This window comes from Dama dama, chromosome 21, assembly GCF_033118175.1.
Source record: "Dama dama isolate Ldn47 chromosome 21, ASM3311817v1, whole genome shotgun sequence".
In the NCBI taxonomy this organism is placed as follows: domain Eukaryota; kingdom Metazoa; phylum Chordata; class Mammalia; order Artiodactyla; family Cervidae; genus Dama; species Dama dama.
The window spans coordinates 50929544-50956127 of NC_083701.1; the positions used below are offsets into that span (position 1 = coordinate 50929544).

At 32.7% G+C, this 26584-nt stretch overlaps 1 protein-coding gene across 3 annotated transcripts in view; it reads left to right on the top strand.

The window, feature by feature from the left end:
• Positions 1-26584, top strand: part of CSMD3 (CUB and Sushi multiple domains 3) — a 1326016-nt gene that overhangs the window by 1227209 nt on the left and 72223 nt on the right. For 2 of the 3 annotated variants that reach the window (XM_061122845.1, XM_061122847.1), the window contains 8 exons: positions 2412-2492; positions 3450-3563; positions 7661-7849; positions 8227-8373; positions 10924-11112; positions 15490-15675; positions 17355-17549; positions 20631-20804. In XM_061122845.1, the coding sequence (XP_060978828.1) occupies positions 2412-2492; positions 3450-3563; positions 7661-7849; positions 8227-8373; positions 10924-11112; positions 15490-15675; positions 17355-17549; positions 20631-20804 (1275 nt within the window). The remainder of the gene's footprint in view (positions 1-2411; positions 2493-3449; positions 3564-7660; positions 7850-8226; positions 8374-10923; positions 11113-15489; positions 15676-17354; positions 17550-20630; positions 20805-26584) is intronic. The other variant, XM_061122846.1, reaches the window with a different exon arrangement.

Below are 26584 nucleotides of genomic sequence, written 5' to 3' on the forward strand. Positions count from 1 at the left end.
AGAAGATATTAAGAAGAGGTTGCAAGAATACACAGAAGAGCTACAAAAAACTTCCTCAGGACCCAGATAATCACAATGGTGTGATCATCAACTAGAGCCAGACATCCTAGAATGCAGAATCAAGTGGGTTTTAGGAAGCATCACTACAAACAAAACTAGTGGAGGTGATGGAATTCCAGTTGAGCTATTTCAAATCTTAAAAGATGATTCTGTGAAAGTGGTACACTCAATAGGCCAGCAAATTTGGAAAACTCAGCAGTGGTCACAGGAAGGAAAATGTCAGTTTTCATTCCAGTTCCAAAGAAAGGCAATACCAAAGATTGCTCAAAACACCACATAATTGCTCTCATCTCACACACTAGTCAAGTAATGCTCAAAATTCTCCAAGCCAGGCTTCAACAATACATGAACCATGAATTTCCAGATGTTCAAGCTGGATTTAGGAACAGCAGAGGAACCAGAGATCAAATTGCCAACTTTTGTTGGATTATCAGAAAAGCAAGAGAGTTCCAGAAAAACATCTATTTCTGCTTTATTGACAATGCCAAAGACTTTGACTGTGTGAATCACAACAAACTGTGGAAAATTCTGAAAGAGATGGAATACCAGACCACCTGACCTGCCTCTTGAGAAATTTGAGTGCAGGTCAGGAAGCAACAGTTAGAACTGGTCATGGAGCAACAGACTGTTTCCAAATAGGAAAAGGAGTATGTCAAGGCTGTATATTGTCACCTTGCTTATTTAACTTATATGCAGAGTACATCATGAGAAACGTTGGGCTGGTTAAAGCACAAGCTGGAATCAAGATTGCCGGGAGAAATATCAGTAACCTCAGATATGCAGATGACATCACCCTTATGGCAGAAAGTGAAGAAAAACTAAAGAGCCTCTTGATGAAAGTGAAAGAGGAGATGAAAAAGTTGTCTTAAAACTCAACATTCAGAAAACTAAGGTCATGGCATCTAGTCCCATCACGTCATGGCAAATAGATGGGGAAACAATGGAAACAGTGGCTGACTTTATTTTTGGTGGCTCCAAAATTTCTGCAGATCATGACCACAGCCATGAAATAATAGATGCTTGCTCATTGGAAGAAAAGTTATGACCAACCTAGATAGCATATTAAAAAGTAGAGACATTACTTTGCCAAGAAAAGTCCATCTATTCAAAGCTATAGTTTTTCCAGTGGTCATGTATGGATGTGAGAGTTGGACTATAAAAAGGCTGAGCACCAAAGAATTGATGCATTTGAACTGTGGTGTTGGAGAAGACTCTTGAGAGTCCCTTGTACTGCAAGGAAATCCAACCAATCCATCCTAAGGGAAATCAGTCCTAAATTTTCATTGGAAGGACTGGTGCTGAAGCTGAAACTTCAATACTCTGGCTACCTGATGGGAAGAACTGACTCATTTGAAAAGACCCTGATGCTGGGAATGATTGAAGGCAGGAGGAGAAGGGGATGAGTGAGGATGAGATGGTTGGATGGCATCACCAACTGAATGGACATGAGTTTGAATAAACTCCGGGAATTGGTGATGGACAGGGGCGTCTGCTCTGCTGCAGTCCATGGAGTCACAAAGAATCGGTCACAACTGAGCAACTGAACTTGCACTTAACTTGTAAACATACTAATCTAGTTTGGTGAAAGGAACCTCTGGAACCACATTGTCTGTGTTCAAATCCCTTCTCTGACATTCTGTAGCTATAGGAGTTGGACACATTCTTAATTCTTTTAGCAATTTTCTTTTTTCAAATTGGGATAACTATAGATTAGGTACAGAAATTAAGTAATATAGTTTTTGTGAGGGTTAGTAGAGTTAATATAAGTAAGATGTTTATAATATTTCTTGGAATGGAGTACTCATTGGGTACTTGTTTGCAATTATGACTAAATGCTAGGCACTTTGCTAGATGCAGGGAATTTGGTGACGAACCTTGGAAAGATTGGTATTAGCACATAAACTGACATGAGTATATAATTCCAAACAGTGATCACACCAAAATAGAAGTACATAATCAGAAGGACTAGAATGAGGGTGAGAAATAAGAAGGGTTAGTATAGAAAACTATTTAAGGAGTGATTGTTCTTTGTCGCTCATTTGTGTCCAACTCTTTGCAACCCCATGTACTGAAGTTCGCCAAGCTCCTCCATCCATGGGCATTTTTCAGGCACGAATACTGGAGTGGGTAGTCTTTCTCTTCTCCAGGTAGCCTTTCCCTACTCCAGAAGGAGTGATTAATTCCTCCTTAATATTGTAGCATTTTTTAAAATAAATGGTTAAAACTTGATAAATTCTACCATTTATTTTTATTCTTATAAATAAACCTTTAATTTTGCTTTTTTTCCACATATGTGGATATATACATATATAGCTGTACAGAGAAGGAATAAGCATTATCTATTTTTACAGCCTATCAACTAAGAGTGTGTCAACCTCCACCACCCGTACCTAACGCTGAAATTTTGACAGAAGATGATGAATTTGAAATAGGTAAAGTGTCTTAAATTACTTTCAAAGAAAACATACTGTTAACAAAGGTTTTGCTTAAAATCAATAAAAATAAAGGATAGTAGCAGCCTGTCTTAAACCTTCTTTCCCTGGATTAATGGGGATTGTTTAGAATTTGTAAGAATGGAAAACAGTGAAAAGAGGCAAGGGAATGTTAGGTAAGAAAAAAAAATTCTGTATTTTTAGAATGTACAGTTAGAAAACAGTACAGGAATCTGAGCCATATAACTATTCTGGTAGTTATTTCCAAATTATTATTTTGCTACCTTCCAACACTGTAGTCTTAACTATTGTTCTTCAAATTCAGGCATAAACTTGATATGTATAATAAATGATATGCAGGTTGTATTAGATGACATTTGATTTCCATATCCTTGAAAATAACTCATTATATTCCATGTGATCAAAAATAAAGTCCTTTTAAAGCTTATTGGAAATGTAGCCTCAATAATATCTCATAGTTTGAAAAATTATGTAAGAAAATAATGCATCTTAATGTAATGAAATAAAGTTTATCATTATTATCTATTAATATTAGTTTTGGTTGAGAAATGTAAGAAAATATCAATGACCAATGTGAATCTAATCTTGATAGCAGCAACTAGGAATCCTTTTAACTGCTTGATATACTTTTAATGAATATCTTACCTGTACCAACCAGATTATTTCCTTACTACTATTGCTTATATATGATCAGATTGCTCCAGTACCAGTTTTATTGGTATTTATTCTTGGCTTCAGTTCTAATTGGTCAGTGCTCATGACTTACTAGTAGTTTAATATTTTGAATATCATCGCTGCTTACAACTAATAGAATTTTTATACTGATTGAAAATGACTGAAAGAAAAAATATTCAGATTTTATAACTGAACCATCTGTTTATTTTAACCATTACCTTGGTGCTTATCTGAAGCCCCTTCTGCCTGTTTTTTCAATAGGTGATATTATTAGATATCAGTGTCTTCCAGGATTTACTTTGGTTGGTAACGCAATTCTGACATGCAGATTAGGAGAACGACTCCAGATGGATGGAGCACCTCCCGTTTGTCAAGGTACCAATTCTTATGATTATTTACTTCTAAGTATTTGTTTTATGTTTAATTCAGTACTAACAAAATTGAGAAAACTCTATTTTATACAATTATTATATATTTAACTGACAGTAATTTAAAAATTATATTATTCATATATGGTGTTTTTCATTCCATTATTTATCAGATTTAACTAAACATTGTTTATTCATCCAAGGTTTAATTTTTCTAGTTTATTCCATAGTCAGTTCAACTTATTTAAATTACTTTTGCTGTGAGGTTTGGAAGTGGAGATAGAAAGCAAGAGAAACCACTTTAAATAAAGGTTCCAATGTGGATTTCAAGTAGCTTCTGTTCTAACCACTAGAATCATTAAACTTTATTGAGCACATATTAAGAATGAAGATCTAAGGGAAAAAACAAAAGAAAAGTTGCAAATGGTCCCTGCTATGAAAGCAAAATGGTGTAAGGAATATGACAGCCATATAAGCTGTAGCATACAGCATTAAGGTAGAATCATAATATTAAACTGTTTATATGAGAGGCAAAGATTGGTGCAGGCATTACTCCCTTAGTCATGGGTTCTGAATAACAAATGATACTTACTTTGGTAGAACTGAGCTAGCAAAAGAGTTAGCCAAGAAACAGAGGTATATGCAAAGACACAGAAATGAAAGATGGTGAAATGCAGACTTCAAGGAATTCAGTGTTACAAGGACAAGACCATGATGGATCTTGAATGATGTACTGGGATTTTGATGTTCAGGAATCATGTATTATTAACTTGTGTAGCTCCTAGGGCCATAATAGTGCCTAATACACCTGACAACCCACTCCGGTCTTCTTGCCTGGAAAATCCTATGGATGGAGGAGCCTGTCAGGCTACAGTCCATGGGGTTGCAGAGTCAGACACAACTGAGTGACTTCTCTTTCTTTCTTTCTTTTACATAGTAATTAATTATAAATATTCGTTAACTTGAGTAAAATTGATTTTGATTATCCCTCCCCAGATTTTCTTGAATTGCTTCCTTCACTGGGGTTTATTCCTAAGAAATAGAAATCAATTTTCCATGTAGTATCTTAACTCTTCTAATGATAAAACAAAATTTCTGTTTATTATTTCAAACATGCTGTCAGTAGGAAGAAATGTTTGATTTTTCTACCTCTGTGGAGTCCTTAGTCTTAGAAGATAAGGGCTCTCAAAGCATCAAGAAAGAAAAGATGAGTTTGGAGGTATAACCAGCACCAGTATAAGAATTTCCCTTGATCTTAATCAATGATTTTGTAGGCCATCTTAGGGTTGGTTGTTAATTCTGAAGTTTATCACCTGTATTCCTGAATGAACAAGCAATTACATGTCAAGGTTTCTTCCTTGACCCAATATATAACTTAATTGTGAGCTCTTGGAGAGCAATACTTCTTATTTATATCTAGATCCAAATTCAGCATTATTTTTACTTAAAAATTAATTATTTTTAATTAAAAAAACAATTTTGTTAATCTTGTTATTTGAGTCCCTCATATCTCAAGACTTTCAATATCTTATTTTTAAAATCAGAATTTCCTGTAGTAAGTGTGTCTCCTCCTATTTTATCTTCTGTGGAGAGTACAAAAAAGGAGATAATCAATGTTTGCTCCATAATAATACTATGGGTACTAACTAAAGTTAATTATCCCTCAGAATGAGTTTAGACAGAGTTACTGTATTAATTAATTGACCTAGCACTTTGGCAAAAATTCTGAGTTTAAATATTTGTTTAGGGACTTCCTGGGCCCAGTGGTTAAGATTCCATGTTCCTAATGCAAGGGGAAGAGGTTTGATCTGGGGAAATGAGATCCTGCCACACAGTATGGCCAAAAAAATATTTTTTTTCTTCAATTGAATTAATTCACAGTCCTGCTAAAAAATTGTTATTCGTTTGGAATCTGTTGTAACCAATAATACTATTTTTATTAATAATCTATTTTGAATTATTTTACTTTTTCACTTCTCCTAAAAGAGGCTACATCACTTTTGTTATTCCTCCCTGGATCCTCTTTAGTTCTTTATATCACACTTAAAACATGGAAAGCATCTCTAAATATGATGTTCTTCAAAGGGTTTAATATAAATAAAATATAATAGGTGACTAAGGCTTCCCTGGTGGCTCAACAATAAACAATCCACCTGCCAATGTATGAGGCATAGGTTTGATTCCTGGGTTGGAAGTTCCCCTGGAGGAGGAAATGGCAACCCACTCCAGTATTTTTGTCTGGAAAATTGCATTGATGGAAGATCCTGGTGGGCTATAGTCCATGGGGTTTCAGAGTCAGACATGACTTAGCAACCAAAACATGTATAAAGGGGAAAAACTGTATACACTTCTTAAAGTTGTGGTGGCAAATAAGTGATATAATACACAGAAAGTGCTTAACAGTATATTCTTGCTTCATATTGGTTTAGTATGAGAATAGGTTAATTTTTGTATTTATAGTAAGTTATATCGAATTGTCTCAGTTTTTCAAATGTAACATGGAATATTTGTTCAGTCTAAAACATTGGGACTATTAAGACGTACACTTGCTTTTCTGTAACAATAGCCTAAGAAGAAACTTTAAAAAGCCAAGAAATTATAGCCATAAAATTAACTAACTGCAATAATAGAAGCATACATTAAGAGGCACCAAGAAGGAAATAAGCAGTTCTGCTTGGACTGATGGAGGAGAGATTCAGGAAGTATTTCACAGAGGGTGAGACCTGGTCTGGGTTTTGAGGTGCCCGAATATTTCAAGTGTATCAGACGAGAGAAGGACATTTGAAACAGAAGAACTAACAGATATGCTAAATTGAGAAAATTATAGGTTATCCAGTATGTTTGGAGCATTCTATTTCAGAGGAGGAATAGCAGAAAACAAAGCTGGAGAGGCATGCAGGGACTAACCTTGAAGGCTTTGAAGGAGCTGAATGGTTTTTAGTGAGTTGTTGACATGTTCAATAACACCGTTACTCACCTAGCTAAATATTTCAGAAATATTAAATATCAGTAGCTGGGCACACGCAACATAACCCTTTTCTTAAAACTTACTTGTCATATCTTTTAATTATCTATATCCTTTTTTTCAATATGCCATAGCTATATATTCATTCATCTTTATCTTTGACTCATTTTTTTTCCATTCCTTTTCTCTTCATTTGTTCATTTGTTTATTTTACATATTTTTCACTTTGTAAAAAGCAAACATCGGATTTCTCTTTTTAGACTAAGAATGATCCAATACTATTGGTTGAATTGTTACTTTTTCATTTTGAAATCACATCCAAGATGCAGACATCTCAGATTCAATAAGAGAGATAGAAGTAATAAAAAAGAAAGAAAACAGTTCTTAGATTAGCTATAGTATATTCTATAGTAAAAATTCAAATATCTGTATATTAATTTATGGCAGATTTTATTAACTCAAGTTATTAAAGAACTTGATTAAAGAACAATCATATGTTGCCATAATTTACTAGTGTATTATACTTTGGAGATGCAGTTGATATATTTTTATGAAATGAACAACTTATGCTTTGTCTTACCTTTTTGGTCTGGAAAGGTAACTGGTGACCCCAAATTGTTTTAAATCCCCATGGTTTAAGCATATTCCTGAGATTAGAGAAGTAGCTTTGTCTGGAATGAATACTCTGAGGTATGGCAACTTCCTGTCTGTCCTCACATACCTGAGTGAATGAAAGTTTGAGGACAAAAGAAAAAGTCAAGAAGAAAAAGGACTTAGATAAGAGAGGCAGAGGGAAAAGAACATAAGAAGATGAAGAAAGATAGGGAAATAATAAAGATAGAGAAGGAAGTAAATGCCTTGTCTTTTAATTGTCTATATATTTATATTTATTAATCCAGAAAGAAAATGTGCCTCCCATGTAATAAAAAAAGGAAATTGATATCATACAATTTTAGGACATTGCTTCATTTTTTGAACTGCAAGCTTATTATACAAGTTGTCATTTTATACACATAGTTAAAAGTATGATTTCCTTTATTGTTATCTAATGTAGAAACAGAATAAGCAGTATTTAAAATGCAGTTTTCACTTAAGTCTGAAACATGAGCATTATCTAATGATACATTTTTTTCCGACAGTGCTCTGTCCCGCCAATGAATTACGCCTGGATTCTACGGGAGTCATATTGAGCCCTGGATATCCTGACAGTTACCCAAATCTTCAAATGTGTGCCTGGAGCATTTCTGTGGAAAAAGGATATAACATCAGCATGTTTGTAGAATTCTTCCAGACAGAAAAAGAATTTGATGTTCTTCAGGTGTATGATGGTAACCATAGGTTATATTTACTGGATATTCACAAATTCAATTTGAATGCTTAAGTATACATTCAGGCCTTCAATATAAACAACTGCCTATATGACTTTATTTTATTTAATGGATAATTTCAGAAAGTGGCAACATCAAACTTACCTATATACCATATGAAAATTGTACTTAGCTTGATCATTCTGTTATAAATTGTAGCTGCTTTAGCTATGGAATTAAGATGTATAAACAAACATGTTATGTTATGTTTAAGTTATTGTTGATGAAGTAAATTGGTCCTGGATGAATTTCACCATATTTAATACTATTCTAAATATGTGAAATACTAAGCATAAGTTGCTCAGTTATATCTAAACTGTATTATTTTCTTTCTGAAGGACCAAACATTCAAAGCCCAGTGCTTGTTTCACTCAGTGGGGATTATTCATCTGCTTTCAACATAACAAGCAATGGTCATGAAGTATTCCTTCAATGGTCAGCAGATCATGGCAATAACAAAAAAGGCTTCCGGATAAGATATATAGGTATGTGATACTTATAACTTCAGTGCAGATCTCACCTGAATCCTCAGTATGGTTGTGATTAAGGAGCATAGACACAGATACTGTTCAGTTAGGTATGAATCTGAATCATGATTCCTCTATTGATGTTTCTTGAGTTATTTATATAACATTTCTGTCCGTCTGTTTCCTTATTATAGTGATAAACAGTACTATATCTTTCACATGATTTGTGAAAAATTAAAAGCACTTAAAGTATTTGTGACTTAAATTAATTATAAACTTTGATACTTTAAGTGCTTATTTTCCCAAGAGAAGTTTCCCTTGAACAGTCAAAAAATAATAGTGTTGCTCAACTGTGTGTATCTGATCTATTTAATATATAAATAACTCCTTTAATAAGTTTAAACAAAAGATAAACATGCAATTGTAAAAATCTTTGTTTTCATCATTGCCCACTGATTTATGATACTTGCTAAAATATTTTAAATATTAAAATACAAAATGATGAATATATCACTTAAAAACCTTTAGTTTTAAAAAAAATTGTTTTTTCATCATTGCTTTTCACTGAGTAATAGTGAAAAAGATGAGAGTTGAAAATTCTTTTTAATATCAAGATGAAATAGCTTTTTCTATATGCCTTCCTGTTTATGAAGTCTACTGATACTGAACCCAAAATATTCCTGTTGAATAAGTGTACATGGTTTTCCATTATGCAAAGATTATATCCCTTTTGTTTATTACCATCCTAAGTCATGTCAGAGGGACTGGCTGTGGGCTAAACTGAGTCTTGCTCTGATGGACTTCCCTGGAGGCTCAGATGGTAAAGCATCCGCCTGCAATGCGGGAGACCCTGGTTCGATCCCTGGGTCAGGAAGATCCCCTGGAGAAGGTAATGACAACCCACTCCAGTACTCTTCCCTGGAAAGTTCCATGGATGAAGGAGCCTGGTAGGCTACAGTCCATGGGGTCGCAAAGAGTCAGACACAACTGAGTGACTTCACTAAGTCATGTCAGAGGCCATGGGTATGTGCTCAGGAACAAAACACTTCAGAACCAATCAGTCATCTCTTTCTTTAGTGTTCAGATCATGTCTCCTGAAGCCATGGATCATTGCATATCAGTCTTACTGAAAATTGCTTTCTTAAATATTTTATAAATTATTCTGACACAATTGTAGACATAAACTTAAATAAATTTGATTCTAGTTTTAAAGATAAACTGTTGAATTTTACTCATTTATATAAATTTGCATTATAGTATATAATACAGAAATGTAATATTTTTTTGTCTACTTTGATTTTAAAACTATAAGATGATAGTTTGTCAACAATGTGTCTTTTCCATATTAGAAGTAAGTTGTTACTGACATTACATGATAGCATATTTACAATTTTTATCCTATAATAGATATCTATTGTTTGGAATATTATTAGGCATGCAAAGGAGAAATATTTAAAGACTGAAATATGTACCCAAGTCATTCTTAATACTTTTTCATATTTTAATCAAAGTTTCTATCATATGAACTTTATATGTATCTTTTTATTAAAGCTGTGCCAGACTCTATTTAAAAAGTCAGAACATTAAGTTGTATTTTTAATGACGATAATAACTTAAAGGGAAACCATTTAAATCTAACAATTATAAGCATTAGATTCACCATATTAAAGACTATATTAAAGACTTATTTATGTTGATCTTCATGACAAAGTTGGACATAAATTTAATGAAAACATCATTTTTAGCCCTAAGAATGACTTGACATATTGAGTACATATTTTGCCTTTAGAAAATGACAGGTTATGACACATATATTCTAAGTCCATCTCTTTCTTACTATTTACCCCTAAAGTCTCATTTTTTCTCAGATGAATACATTGAAGTTTCAAAGGGTAAATGGATCCTGCCAGGCTGAATAGTCTCAAAAGTACATGTATATGAAAAAGCCAGTTGACATTATCTTTTGACATTTCAGACTTCAGGAGATGAAAAAAGTGTTATTTTATTGGCATTTTTTATCACCATATGTAAGCACTCTTGACAGCATGGAAACGCTTTAATAAACTGGGAGAGAGGATTATGAAATGCGGAGGGATCTATTTTAGACATCCACCAAAATGAAATGCATGCCCTAACATGACATAGGTGTCTGGAGATAATTTCAAAGTGACATGTAGATACATGCTTTAAAATATTGCTACCCAAACTGTAGCATATAGGCCTTTCAAACAGCAGGAAATAATACCATTTCAAAATTCAATGAGCTATTTGTACAGCTTTTGAACCTTCAGGGTGTTACAAAGCATAATGTATTTCAACTTAGGAGACATCTTCAGTGACAATAAGAATTATAAAAAAGTCCAGAAATAGTTATGTCTCCTAAAGGTTATGTCAATAGATTGTCAAGTGGATGGAAAATAATATGATGTCCATATGAAGTAAAATTCACCTAGATGGCAATTGAATTGACCAGTTTTTATGAACTAGTATTATTATATTTTTATAACTGGATTGTAAAGAGTTTCTATTCATTAGTTATACAGTGATTTTTATTTTCTTTTAAAAAAGCTTTCTACTGTAGTACACCAGAATCCCCGCCTCATGGATACATTATCAGTCAAACAGGAGGACAGCTAAATAGTGTGGTCCGCTGGGCCTGTGATCGAGGATTCCGACTTGTCGGGAAAAGCAGTGCTGTGTGCAGAAAGTCTTCCTATGGGTATCACGCATGGGATGCACCCGTCCCTGCTTGTCAAGGTGAAGTATATTAACCAAAAATGGCACACTGATAAAAGACTAACTTTGTTTAGCTTTTTCATTTAGATTGCCGAAACTTCTAAAATTATAAATATTTGGAAGCATATTATAGATACCTCTAAGGAAAATAAGGCTTGAAAACACAGGCTGATAAATTTGAGGAGCATGTGACACATTGTTTTATAATGCTTCCATTGTTGTTATGTGATTTATGTCTTTACTCTCTCCACTTATATGCATACTCTACTCATACATCTACTATTCCCGTCACTTAGCTGTCAGAAATGAATGACCCAGAGCTGGATTTTGTGTTAGTGTGGAATCTGCAGAGAAAAGAGAGGAAAAGATGGGCAAGGTCACTGAAAATATTCACTCTCAAGTATGCAAACATGTGTTCTCAGTGCAACAGATGTAAAAGAAAACGGAAAATGTAGCCAATGACCACATTATTTTTTCTTCACTGTTTAGCTAACTTGACAGAAATTACTTTCATTTTGTTAAAAATCAAAGCACACTCTGAGCATTGATCGTGCAATGCAAAAGAATAGCAAATCAACAAATGGCACATTTTAGAGCTTTGGACTAGGTCCAAAAACGTTTTTAAAAAGTAGTTGAGTCTCTTACTAGATATAGTCATAAAGACAAGTTTAACAATTACACAGAAGATGTAATGTCATTGGACTTTGACAGTCTTAAAACATATCACATTATTTTGCAATATAAAATTTAAATTTACATTTGATTTATTTTACCCAGCATATGAAGCCATATATAACAACTGTTATATTAAAAATGCAAAACACTTTTAATAAAATAATGGGTGTTACCTCTAATTTACCTATTGAAGGCAATTTATATAAAGAAATAAAATATAAAACAAATCAATTAAAATTTAAAATTTAATAACAGCAAGATGCAATGAACAGAGATTTGATGTTACCAGATAACTGAAATGGTTTCTTTTATTTGTTAAATTGTGATCTCTAATTCATGAAAATATAGCTTTCATAGATATATGGAAAAAAAATGAGAACTGAAAAACTGTTTCTTTGTTTTTATTGATGCAGAAACATTACTTACTTATTAGACAGGGGTTACCAACACTGAAGGCACTGGCTTCTTGTAGAATAGGTACATTTAATAAACTGTCAACACATCAGCTTTTCTTTGACCAATGAATAGCAAATGTATTTATACATCTCTAGCATTAGGTAGTTTTCCAGAACTGATCTGAAAACGAATCATGATCTCATAATTTTTCATGAGAAGTCATGAGAATTTAAAATATATATAATAACTTCTATATAATATGGATTTAAAATAAACATTTTAAATGCTCTGAACTTTGAACAATTAAATATCAATTATCAAGAATTATTCATGTATATAATTAATCTTTAAGAAAACTTTAGTGAAAACAGTTAACTATTAGTTAAAATAAAAAATTATACTGAACTTTCTGAAATTTTGACATTGTTTTGTAATGTTAGCACTATAATTTCATTGATTCTTTTGGTATATAATATGGCATTTATGTATAGAGCCTTTTTTATTGTTCTTGACTTGAAATTTTTCTGTAATTACAAAAGATAAAATGTAGCTGAAATAAAGACATTTTACATAGTAAAGTGATAAAATATTTATATTAATAACTTGAAGAATCATTTTCAAAATTGACCCTTGATTTTCATTGCAACAAGTTTAAAAGATTAATTATTTTATAAAAAATTTTTATTGTGTGTGACCTATCTGTGTTTGGATATAATTAATTAAAATGAAATGGCTAAATATCATTGGAAAGAGCTGTATACACAATACAGTTTTTTTTGGTTCCAAATTTGTTTTGCATTCTTCAGTCACTTCTGTTCTTCTTGTCCCTTCAGTCTCCTTACGTGTCCTTGCATATATTTACTTGAGCTATGGTAGACAATGTGAACACAGTTAAAGATAGAAAAAGTATTCTGTTATCTCTATTTGGGTTTGGTTAGGGGTTTTATTTGTCTGTAGATCAACTGATCATTCATTGACCCCTTGAATTAAATCATTATCCTCCGTCTACACAGCTGAGTGTTGTACAGTGCCATGTCCAGCACAGCGGGTGAGAAAGACTTGAAAAGGGGTGAGCACCTAATGAAACGACAATTTGGCAAGCAGAGAGTCGGGGGGCCCTCCAGCTCTCCATGGCAGGAAGACAAAATGACTCCTTTCAGCCCGCACTTTTATTGGTAGAAGTCATATGAGCTCATTAGGAAATAGCTATACTGGGGAGTTTGATCAGCACACCATAAAGAGGGAGTAAAGTTAAGGCTCTGCTGTTAATCAGGAACATCTTGTTTTGTGTCCAGGGGGACGGCCGCTGGGGCAGGCAGTGAAGGGGAGCAGAAAGCACGTCCTGCCCCAAGTATGCCCGGTGGACATGCTTACGAGGACAATCAGGAGGGCGCAGTTTGCTGCACCCTCGAGTCAGTGGCGGCTTCTGGTCCCTGCTCCGCCAGGCTGCAACAGTACAGGATTATGTAGAAACAGTCACTTTAAATTCCCTGTTTTCACTTTTAAATTGTGATTTTTGAGAGCTCTGGAGAGAAGCCTCTGACAATCACTCAGTGATGAAGATTTTTCTGAACTATGTTTTTCTTTTTCTTTTTTTTTACCTAAGAACTTAAATTGTAAGGTATCTACAGGCGCATTTGTCCTATCATTTTAGTATGTTGTCTTTTTTTTCAGTTCTGAAATATAGTCATTTTGTACTAACCAGGTATATGAAATCTATACTATTTAAATTTCATTGTTACTTTGCTATTAGCTTAACCTACACCATCCCAACAATGTGCAGTTAACAGTCTTCAGTAGGGATTCAGTGGGGATGGTTTGTTAAAAATTGAAATTCCCAGAAATCCTAAGTGGAAACACTAACATTGCTTTAATAGACATCAGGGAATAATTTATGTTTGGAACACTATTTTAGAGGTCTATAATTAGATAATAATGTAATTATATGAGATTGCTTATATAATTTATGAAATCAAAATTACTTTTCTGTTTATAGTTTGTAAGTTATCAGATTACAAAAGATCAAACTATTCAGCAGTAGGGGGTCTGTCATTCAACTCTGAGAATTTTTTATAGGTTTAGCTAAGATTACTTTTTTTTAAATTTTGTAGTCAATTTGCATGGATTAATCAAAATTAAACACCTAAGTGATTGGCTTTATGAGAGAAGCAGAAATAATTTTAGGCTGAAATGAGAGACAGGTAAATGAAATACAACTTTTATAAATATTCCAACTAAACTTACATTTTTCTGTTCTTTTCATATGAGAAAAATATAGTTACAAGTCCAAAATGTCTTGTGTGAAAACAATAAAATGAGCTATTTCAGAAATTAGAAATTTTATGACCAGATGTCATAAATAACTCCAGCTGGTTCAAGTCTATACCCATATTCAAATATATTAATCTTCCTGCAGATATATGTATGAATATTTATACTGAATATTATATAAAAGATACAGAGAATCTCATTTAGGGTTTGTCTGCCAAATATATTCTTTGAAAATTTATTTTTTTTTCTTTTTGGAGATGCAAATTGTGTACATGTAGAGCACCGACTGGAAGCAACTGACTTTAGGGGACTTCTGTATAGACATTTTAACTTACGTGCAAATATCTTATATACAATAAACTATTTAAATAAAAATCTATACTTTAAATAGTACCTTATGGTAAAACTTTTATGTAAATTAGATTTATTGTAAATAAAAATCAAGACATCAAAGACATATCAGCAAAATGCAGAAATATCCAAGCTACACTGAAAACAGTAAGTCCTGACCCTGTATTTATTAGACATATCCACACACATCATATTCCATGAATGGTACTTAAGCACATAGAGTTTGACTGGACCTAAGATAAGGTAATATCCAGCTTCCAGTTAAAAACCTGTTTTTCTCCTGCCCGAAATCCTCGAGTGTTGGTTATCACCAGCTGTAAACTCTTTAATCAAATTGAATAGACCTAATTTGCTATGTCCAGACATGAGTTATCACTAATACACTCTATATTTACCTACCTTGCCTTCTCATATAATCTATAAACATGCTGATAATCATGCACACACTGACAAGAAACTCAGTAAGAAACTAAGAAAGCAAGCATTAATGATGTATGGATTCACCAATTTAAAAGCACTTTCAACAAGAGTTTGAAATAAATGATTCAGAAAAAGTTATAGCTCAGAAAAGCTTTTTGGGGAGATATTCTGAAATTGTTTCAGAGGAATTAATAAAATTCCAAATAGTTTTATATGCTTTACAGCTAATGAGACATCTAATTGTTTTCTGCTTCTTTGGCCTTTTATATATGGTATTTATTTTAGCAATTTCCTGTGGGATTCCTAAAGCTCCAACCAATGGAGGAATACTTACAACAGACTACTTGGTAGGAACCCGAGTTACCTATTTTTGTAATGATGGATATAGATTGTCATCTAAGGAACTTACCACAGCCATATGTCAGTCAGATGGAACTTGGAGCAATCATAACAAGACCCCTCGTTGTGTTGGTATGTAATATATTAAGGAAATTTCATCACTTGTGTTTCTACTGGTATCTTATATGATTTAAAACTTTATGTATCAAATTGTAGAGCTCTTCCCTGAAGTGATGTCTGAGAAATAAAAGTAAATTAAGCTATCTTGTGCTATAAAGAACTAGAATATAGTGTAAGGACTTTTTACTCATTTTCAGAAGCTCTAGAATATATATGTCAAGAGAATAAAGTGAAATTTTATTTTACATAAAACTTTTTATTTACTTTGTAGAAAGGCGTCCATCAGTCAGCATGTTTTCAATACATAGGTCTTTTGAAAAATTTTTTTAAGTTTGCATGAATGAAATTATATTTAATACATTCAGTTCTGATTTTTATAAACATAAATGATGCTGCTGAGATGATCCAAACTTTCCAATAATTGTCAGAATTCTTCATAGAGCTTACATTTAGAATATTTCTCATTGCTGTCATTAATACTGTAATAGGTAAAATAATATTATATAATGGTCATTGAAAATAATTCAGGTAGAATATTTGATAGTAAAAGGATTGGAAATGTGTTTAAAGAAGGTCTTTAATTTTTCTCTATAAATCACTTATTTATTCTCCTTTAGTACTGACATTTCAACTTAGCTGTGATTTCATTTAAAATGGGATTCTTAAATTATTTGAAATCTTAAGTGTCTAGTAATGCATTTACTTATGCTGAGCAAGTTTTGAATTAGCTGAAGTTTATATTGACACTGGGAACTGAGTTCTGTTCATTCAGCCAAAGAGTGAATAGTGAAAACTCGTAAACACTCACACAGGCAAAGTTTATTTTAAAGGATAGAGATATAAAGTTCTTAGCATAGACACTGAGAGGGGGTAAAGAGCCCCCAAAAGGCGTGAATAACAGCAGTTTATATCTTTATTAGAATTAATCTGTTCAGTTCTGGTTGGCTGGGAGCCAGATGTGTGTAATTTCTGACCAATCAGTTTAAATGTTGCCATATCCAGCTTGTCATTTTTATGGCTTTTTCGGGTCCCCCATTTTCTCAGTGTCTCCAGATATTGGGATGCATCCATTGACCATTTCTGAGGACCTCAGAGGATTATTTAGGGACCAAATATATGTTTAATAGTTAATGGTCCACTTGGAGTTTTTCTTCTTGATAAACTGAACATCAGTTAATGATGATCTTGTCCTGGGTCTGCATGTTTTATGACCCTCCAGACTAGGGAGGCATTCCTCTGAATGCCTGGAAATTGGAGCAAGTATGTCTTTAGGCTAGTGGAGCACAACATTCGTATGAGAGAATTGAAATTGAAATTAGAACAGAGCCTCTGACCCTACACTGACTGCCTAACAATTTCCACCTCAATATCACAAGTCTTGCATCAAAAGATCATTCTCATAAGACAGATTTTCTCAAAATATATAGTCAGTGATAGAGATTCTAGGTAAATGGAACAGCATGTACAAATACTTTCAACTGTGAAACAGCATGACATGTTCAAGGAACTTCCAATAATGCCATAGAGCTGAGGGAAAGATTAGCATGGAAAAAAAAATTATTAAAGACTTTTTATGGCACAATAGTGAAGGAAGTAAGGAAGTGATGAGCTAAGAATGGAATAGACATGAGACATAATTAAGTAAAACAGACATGACTGACTTAGTAGTATTTATTTTGGTTTTTGTATAGTTGTTACATGTCCAAGTATCAATTCCTTTACTTTGGAGCATGGAAGATGGAGAATTGTGAATGGTTCCCATTATGAATACAAAACCAAAGTAGTTTTCAGCTGTGATCCTGGTTATCATGGATTAGGTCCTGCTTCTATTGAATGTCTTCCTAATGGTACCTGGAGTTGGAGAAATGAAAGACCATATTGCCAAAGTAAGCATACACTCCATTAAACTTATTTCATAAGCAATCCTTGGTGGTTGAATTACTTGATCGCTTCTCTACACACTCTAGAACAATAATGAGGTAATATTATTTAAAAAATGATTTATTCTCAAGTCATCTTAAAAACTTTGTAACTGTTTTTGTATTTGTAAGTGCTTATTAGAAACAGAGTCTTTGGGTTCAGATATCCTTTGCTTGGATTCTAGGTCTATCATTTATTAAAACAACTATGCACTGATTTTAGCCCTTTACATGTATTATTTCATTTATACCTTAGCTCCCATTCTATAAATTAGTTGATATTATTATATTTATTTTACTAAAGAAGAAACTGTGCCCAAGAATTTAATCATGTTATGTTAAGTCACAGAGCCTATAAATGGTGAAGAAATGGGCTTCAACCTAAGGATTCTAATGAAAACTTCTGCCTTTTGGTGTTATATGATGTTTATTCTATTTCTTAAACTAGAAAATGACAGTAATACCTTGTTGTTGTTCATTTGTTATGTCCAGTTCTTTGTGACTCCATGGACTGTAGCCTGACAGGCTTCTCTGTCCATGGATTTCACAGGCAAGAATACTAGAGTGGCTTGTTATATCCTTCTCTGTAAATTCTTCCAGATCCGAGATAGAAACCGTGTCTCCTGTATTGGCAGGCAGATTCTTTACCCTGAGCCACCAGGGAAGCCCACAGTAATACCTATCTCATACTTACTATTTACCATTTAATGGTGTTACATGTTGAAAATACGCTAGAACCTGATTCACAGCAGAAATTCAGTAAACATTTATTGAGTCATATTGAACATTTTAGTCTTTCTATTTTCATGCATTCTTATAATATTACTATAAATGGCCAGTGTGTAAAGTAGATAAGCTAGCTGAACATAGAAAAATCAGTGGAAATATCTTGAACTTTCTTTACTACATTTATTGGGTGTTTACTTCAGTTCAGTTCAATTCAGTTTAGTCGCTCAGTCGTGTCGGACTCTTTGCAACCCCACGAATCGCAGCATGCCAGGCCTCCTTGTCCAACACAGACTCCCGGAGTTTACTCAAACTCATGCCCATGGAGTCAGTGATGCCATCCAGCCATCTCATCCTCTGTCGTTCCCTTCTCCTCCTGCCCCCAATCCCTCCCAGCATCAGGGTCTTTTCCAATGAGTCAACTCTTCACATTAGGTGGCCAAAGTACTGGAGTTTCAGCTTCAGCATCAGTCCTTCCAATGAACACCCAGGACTTATCTCCTTCAGGATGGACTGGTTGTATCTCCTTGCAGTCCAAGGGACTCTCAAGAGTCTTCTCCAACACCACAGTTCAAAAGCATCCATTTTTTGGCGCTCAGCTTTCTTCACAGTCCAACTTTCACATCCATACATGACCACTGGAAAAACCATAGCCTTGACCAGACGGACCTTTGTTGGTAAAGTAATGTCTCTGCTTTTCAATATGCTGTCTAGGTTGGTCATAACTTTCCAGTATTTACTTAGTGCCAGGAAATATGCTAAGCTGAAAATTCATCCTTTTATTTCATGTTCATCACAATTTTAAGACATTTATGATATAGACACATAAGTTAGAAATAAACTAATAAAAACATCTGAAATCTAAATGGATTATGGTGACTTAAATATTTAACATAACAGATAACTCTAACAGATAACTGCCTATATGTAATAAGTATAGAAGTACCTAGTAATAATTTGCTTATGGATATTTGATTTATTTTCTTAATCTCCATATAAGCAAAGAATTTTGGGGTTGCCATTTTTATAATCATTGATGAATTAAATCTCAAAATGCATGTATAAGTTATATATTCTAAAACTATAGCATATGTATTTGTAAATTTTGCCTTATTCTTTTAGGTTTTCACCCAAGATCTTTCCTTTTCTCTGGTCTCATTGTTCTTCCATTTTAAATTCATTAGAAGGGCACATGGGGTAAGGATATTTCAAAGAGCTAGGAAAAAATGTATAACAGCAGCATTCATTAAATCAGACATTGAACAAATATTTATCTAGTTTCTTTGTGTTCTTCCTTTATTATATAGAAAATTTTAAGTTCTATGTAAGATTAAGTTCCTGCCCAGAAGTAAGAATGGAGCAAAAATCAGAACCTAAGAATTACAATTTATAGAAAAAAAATGGAAAGAACATAATTTTTTTCTGGTCCTTCATTTATTCATCTTTTACATTAAAACATTATAAATATCAGTGTTATTAACCCTGAATAAATATTATAGCTACCGCAAAGGATTGTTTAGGGGATTAGTTCAAAACAATCAATATATTTTAAATTTTACATGCAATTTTTCAAAGTTTGCAAGTTTTCTATTTGTCTTTCTAAATAGTCTCCTAAAGCCTAGAGATGAAAGCCAGACCTGGAGCCAGACGAAGGCTGGTGGTTAATTATTCATTATGGATTTAAACTGCTAGCTGTAAATTTTTATTTAGCTATTTATGGGCTCTGGAATCTTATTAAAGTTACTGATAAATCAGAGAAAGACTTTGGACTAATAAATTATCCTCCCTTTAATCTTGCTATTTTTTTTTTTTTTTTTCACCACAACCTGTTGAGTGACCAGGTTGGCTAAGCAAAAAATACAAACAAAATCACATGTCATCATGTGTCACTGTTACTTCCTTGGTGGCTCTGCTGGTGAAGAATCCACTGGCAATGTGGGAGACCTGGGTTCGATCCTTGGGTTGGGAAGATCCCCTGGAGAAGGGAATGGCCCACTCTAGTATTGTGGCCTGGAGAATTCCATGGACAGAGGAGCCTGGCAGACTACAGTCCGTGGGGTCCCAAAGAGTAAGACAAGACTGAGCGACTTTATTGCACTACATGGGAATTCAAAGGAGAAAAACTTTAAATTATGTCATTTATTTTCTCTATACTTTTATGATCTTTAAAACATGTTTTGCAAATGTCAAGTTGAATTGTCATATTTAATTGTCAATTTTAATGGTCAAATCATAAGAATTCAGAATGTTGAAAACATGATTTTGTTACAAGTTCATGTTGACTGTATCTTTAGGAGTTTTTATTATGTTATTGTTTTCAAGTTATTTCCTGTGGAGAACTCCCAACCCCTCCCAATGGAAATAAGATTGGAACTCAGACCTCATATGGCTCAACGGCCATCTTTACCTGTGATTCAGGATTCATGCTTGTGGGCTCTGCTGTTCGGGAATGCCTTTCTTCAGGTCTTTGGAGTGGATCAGACACCAGATGCCTAGGTACAGATTTTTAAGTCATTGTAACCGAACACTTTATTCTCCCTCTCAAAAGGGAGCTTTTTTTCATAATAAGAGATAATAACTTATATTCACTCAGTAAGGATTATAAAAACTGGAAAATGTTTAACTTTTAAAATGTCTCATGGTAGAAAAGCTATTAAACAGATATCTCTTAATCTACTAGTGTTCCAAATGAGAATCTTAAGTCATTAAGGAAAGGCAGAATTTTTTCCCAGCATGATGAAAATAAAAGGTGAAAACTAATTGCTGAAAATTATATGTCTGCATACTCCACTGGATTAAGCACTGTAGCTGTTAATTCATCCTAAACCATAGTCAATTCTCCTTTCACCTGTTTGCTTAAGGTAATGACTAAAGAAGAAAAACAATTTCCACATTTAACTTTCTCCCTTTTTACTTCCTAACAATTCAACATGTGTAATATTACTTTTTATTAAAACTTGAAAATCGATTTTTCAAACTTGAAAAGTGAAAGTGAGTGAAGTGAAAGTGAAGTCGCTCAGTCATGTCCAACTCTTTGCGACCCAATAGACGGTAGCTTACCAGGCTCCGCTCTCCGTGGAATTTTCCAGGCAAGAATACTGGAGTGGGCTGCCATTTCCTTCTCCAGGGGACCTTCCCAACCCAGGGATCCAACCTGGGTCTCCTGCATTGCAGACAGATGCTTTACCGTCTGAGCCACCAAGGAAGCCCATTTTAGGCAAATAGATTCCCCCCTGGGTTTTTTGTTGTTGATTAATTCTAAAAAAACTGTTCATTAAAAAGAAACTGAATAGCTAGTTTTTTGTATCTTTCTATTATTATTAAAATAATATTATGATATATGTTTTATCCTTTTTTTAAAGACTTAAACAATTACCTTAAGATTAAGAAAAAGGTATGATTTAAGACTTATTTTTCTCTAAAATTATTTCAAGAAATGAGAGCAAGTGTTAAATTAAGTAATAATAATAAAAATTGTTCTGATAAAATATTCACTTTCCTCTTGGGAACAAATATAATCTTATTATTTATGATTTTAAAAATTGCTGATTATTATGAACAGGATATTTCTAAATTTGTACTATGTTTCAACTCTAAAATTTTACTGTTGAACAATATGACACATGGCAATAAAGCCTGTGACTTTAACAGTTTGCATACATATTGTATTGATAAGCTTGAAAACATTAGTGACAGTACAGTCATCATATGAAACTTTAAAGAATATAGCTAGAGGTTTTGGTTAAAATTCATTTTCTCACACTCTCAGGCATATTTGTTAGTAGGTATACTTGGAAACTCAGTAATGATGGTTTATTTATTAGAATACACATATTTATTTGAATATTCTGTAAAACTATTACATAAAAAGAAAATGATAAATTAAATCATGTGTTAATATAGAACTGAATAATAAAATACTTCCTATTAGTTTCTAACTTGGTTTTGGTTATGCTTATTTCAATTACAGATTAATTTATTTAATTTATCTTAAAGTCTTATTTGGAATTATATTTTAAATTATATTTTATTTTTAAAATAAATTTGATTTTATTATATATAAATATTGTTTTATATATAATATTAATATTGTATATCATATACATTATTATTATAAATAAAAATTTTAATTATTTTAAAATATATGTAAACTAACTTTAAAATACTCTATTTGATAACTCTTTGCTCTGATGAACTGCTATTGTATGCTATATGTTATTCATTGGATTTTGTATATAGACGGTGGTTTTTATTCACCTACTTATAATCCTTATTCTGTTTTCTGGAAAGATAGGGTGTAAGAGAAATGTTTATAAGCAAACATTGACTCTCAGTCTACTGAGAAAACATTCTTGCATAGGATATAGTGTTGACATCTAATATAAATTCAAAAGTGTGTCAGTAGGAGAAATGTGCTGCTGCCAAATAAGCAGATCCTAGAAATTTATACTTTGAATTAATTTGAATAATGCACATAGCCTAGTCATTCTTCTCATGGTTGCAAACAACTTGTCCTTATAGCCCCAGATACTTTTGGCTTAGAATGGTCCTAGAATGTGCTTATGATTGTTTAAATATAGTGATTTATTCTCAAACTCCCAGCATTTTACTATAAATTTTTCAGTTGAGAGACTTATGATGAACACCCACATGCTTACTATCTAGAATGTACAGTTAAACACTTGTATTTGCATATCACATATCTATTCATCCTTTCATGCTTGTATTAACTCATAAATTCATTTTATTTTTGATGCATTTTGAAATTGCCAAATGCAGTACACTTCATTTGTAAACATTTCTATGTATATATAAGCTAGCTAGAGTTCAATATTTGCTCATGGTTCTTTTTTTTTTAATGTTGGCAAATGTACATACAGTGCCATAAATACACTTGTTGCATTTTGACAACTGTGTACTCCTATATAATTAAAACTACTCAATAGTTATAGAACATCACCATTAGCTTAGAAAACTTCCTTGTGACCCTTCATAGTCAATCTGCAGCTCTCCTCCCCTGCATCCTGAGATAATAGCTGTTCTGTTTTTTTCAGCATATGCTAGTTCTTCCTGTTCTAGAAATTCATGTGAATAGAATCCTAAATTTTGTACTCTTTTTGTGTAAGGTTTCTTTTATTCTGTTTCATTCATGTTTCTGTGTGTATCAGTAACTTTTTTAATCTCTAAGTAGAATCTCTTTGTCTTGACCATTCCCCTACTGATGGTCATATGGGCTCTATCCAGTTTGGGATGATTATATAAGCTGCTATGAGGTGATTAGAATAAAGCTGCTATGGACATTTGTATAAAAGTCTTTTTGTGGACACATCTATTCATTTCTGGTGGATACTCTGGATTAAAATTACTAGAAGAGTTCTAGTTGTCTCACATTTTCTCTAGCATATGGTATAGTCAGTTTTTTAATTTTATTTATTTTTTTGGCATTCATAAAGGTATCTTGCAAGATTTAACTTGCACTATCTTGATGACTACTGATCAAGTACAGTTTCCTGGGCTTATTGGCCATTCATAAATTTTCCTTTGTGAAATTCTGAAGTATCTTATAAATTGCCTTTTATTATGAGTTATAGGAATTCTTTACATATTGATTTTTTAAAAATAGTTTCTCCCCGCCTATTACTTGCCTATTCACTCTTAATGGTGTCTTAATGAGCAGAAGTTTTCAATTTTTGTAAAATCTATTTTCTCTCTTTTTTTTTTTTCTTTCTAGTTATTAGTTTCTGTCTCTAATTTAGGAAACCTTTGTTCAATCATAAGTCACAAAGATTTCATTTCATATATTTTCCTAGAAATTTTGCATTTTTTGGTATTACTTTATATCTACAACTTATTTTTAATTTGTTGTTATATATATCATGAAGTAAGGTTGAAGGTTTTACTTTGCTTGTTTGTTTTCCAGAAAGATATCTGCCACTCCAAATTTGTTATTATTTTTCAAGATCACTTTGGATACTCCATGTCATTTGTGTGTTCATATATGTTTTAGAATTAGGTTTTTTTTTTTATTTTTAAAATGCCTGGTAAGATTATGATCACAATTGAATTCAATGTATAAATCATTAGGGAGAATTGGCATCTAACAATGTTAAGTCTTCTACTTCCTGAACATGGTGAAGTTAGTATATTTATTCACTTATTAAGATCTCTTTTTTTTTTTTGCAATAGGAAATTTTTATCATAGAGATCATGTATACCTATTGTTAAATTTATTCAGCAGTATTTTTTGTGCGTTTACACTGTTATAGTGAAATTGTTCATTACTAATTGCATTTCTAATTGTTTTCTACTTTAAAAATTATTTAAAATATTTATCTAGTATCCTGCAGTTTTCATTCACCTACTAGTTTTAGGATTTTCTTAAAACAGCTTTGTAAATGTGTATATCATGAGCATAAAATATAAGAGTTTTACTTTTTTTGTTTTCTCCTTTATGTTTTTCCTTTCTTCCTTTATATTAGTATATATATATTAGATAGGGTCCACCAAAAAATGTTAAATAGAGCTAGTGAGAGTGGTCATCCTTTTCTTGGTCTCTGTATCAGGAGGAAAGGATTTAATATTTCATCAATGGATATAATATAAACTTTTTTCTTAGATGTATTTATAAGGTTCAGAATATGTCTGTACATTCCTAAGTATGGTAGATGACAGTGGTCAATATTTCACCTTAAACCAAAAAGACATTTCTGGATAAAACCCAGATAATCATGATGTATTATATTTTTTTTCTAAATTTTTTTTTTTTAAAGTCCTGCATCTGTATTCATAAGGGACATTTTCTCTGTGTCTTTTACAGGTTTAATATTGGGGTTATGATTACTTCATCAAACAAATTAGGAAGTGATTCTTTTTCTTCTGTTTTCTAAGAGTTTGTATAAGACTGGTATTTGTTTGTTTCCTTGCTTTTTTGCTTAAATACTTGATTGAATTTACCAGTGAAAAAATATGAATCTAAGTGCATTTTTTTTTGCAGAGGGAGTTATTGTTTAAGAATTCAAATACTTTAATAGATAAAGGACTATTCATATTTTCTTGTGTTAGTTTTTGGATGATACAACTTCAAAAAATTTGTCCTTTTGTTCTGAATTGTTAAATATGTTGTAATAAAGCAGTTCTTAATATTCCCTGATGCTTTTAACATCTGTAAGCTTTATAGTAGTGTTACTTCATTCATTGAATCCTTCTTTATATATAATTTTATTTGTTTTTGGCCATGTAGGGTCTTCATTGCTGGACAGGCTTTTCTCTGGTTGCACTGAGCAAGAACTAGTTGTGATGCTAGGGCTTCTCACTGTGTGGTGGCTTCTCTTGTTGTGGAGTAGGGGCCCTAGAGAGCATGAGCTTCAGTATTTGACACATGTGGGCTCAGTATTGTGGCTCCCAGGTTCTAGAGCACAGGCTTATTAGCCGTGGCACACGGACTTACTTGTTTCATGGCATTTAATTTTGTATACTGCAACTATACTAAATTTGTTTATTACTACTAATAGTTTTTGGTAGCATCTTTAGAATTTTCTATATATAATATCTGCAAATAGTGATAGTTTTATTTCTTCCCTTCCAGTTTGGATGTGTTTTATTTCTTTTCCTTGTGTGATTACTGTTGTTAGGATTTCCAAACCCAGGTCTCCTGCATTTCAGGCAGATGCTTGACCATCTGAGCTATTAGGGAAGCCCAATGTATAGCGCTTGGATCACTGGAATAAATCACATTTGATCTTGGTGTATGATTTGTTTAAAGTATTGTTGAATTCAGTATGCCAATATTTTGTTGAGGATTTTTTAACATCTATATTTATTAGGGATATTGACCTTTAGGTTTCCTTTATGTGGTGTCCTTGTCTGGTTTTGGTGTCAGGGTAATGCTGGCTTCATAAAATAAGCTTCAAAGATTTCTCTGCCATATAATTTTTTGGAAGAATTTCAGAAGAATAACTATTAAAAATTCACCAGTGAAGTCATCTGGTCCAGGATTTTTGTCTGTTGAGAGGTTTTTGACTACTGTTAATATCTGTGTACTGTGATTGGTTGATTCAGATTTTCTATTTCTTCACGAATCAGTCTTGAAAGATTGTAAATTTCTAAAGATTTATACATTTTTTCTAGTTTTTCCAATTTGTTGGTATATAATTTCTCCTAGTAGTCTCAAAATACTTTGTTTTTTTGTGCTAATAGTTGTAATTTCCTTCTTTTAGTTCTGATTTTATTTGAGCCTTCTCTCTTGATTTTTTAAAAGCAGGAATTTTTAGTTCAGG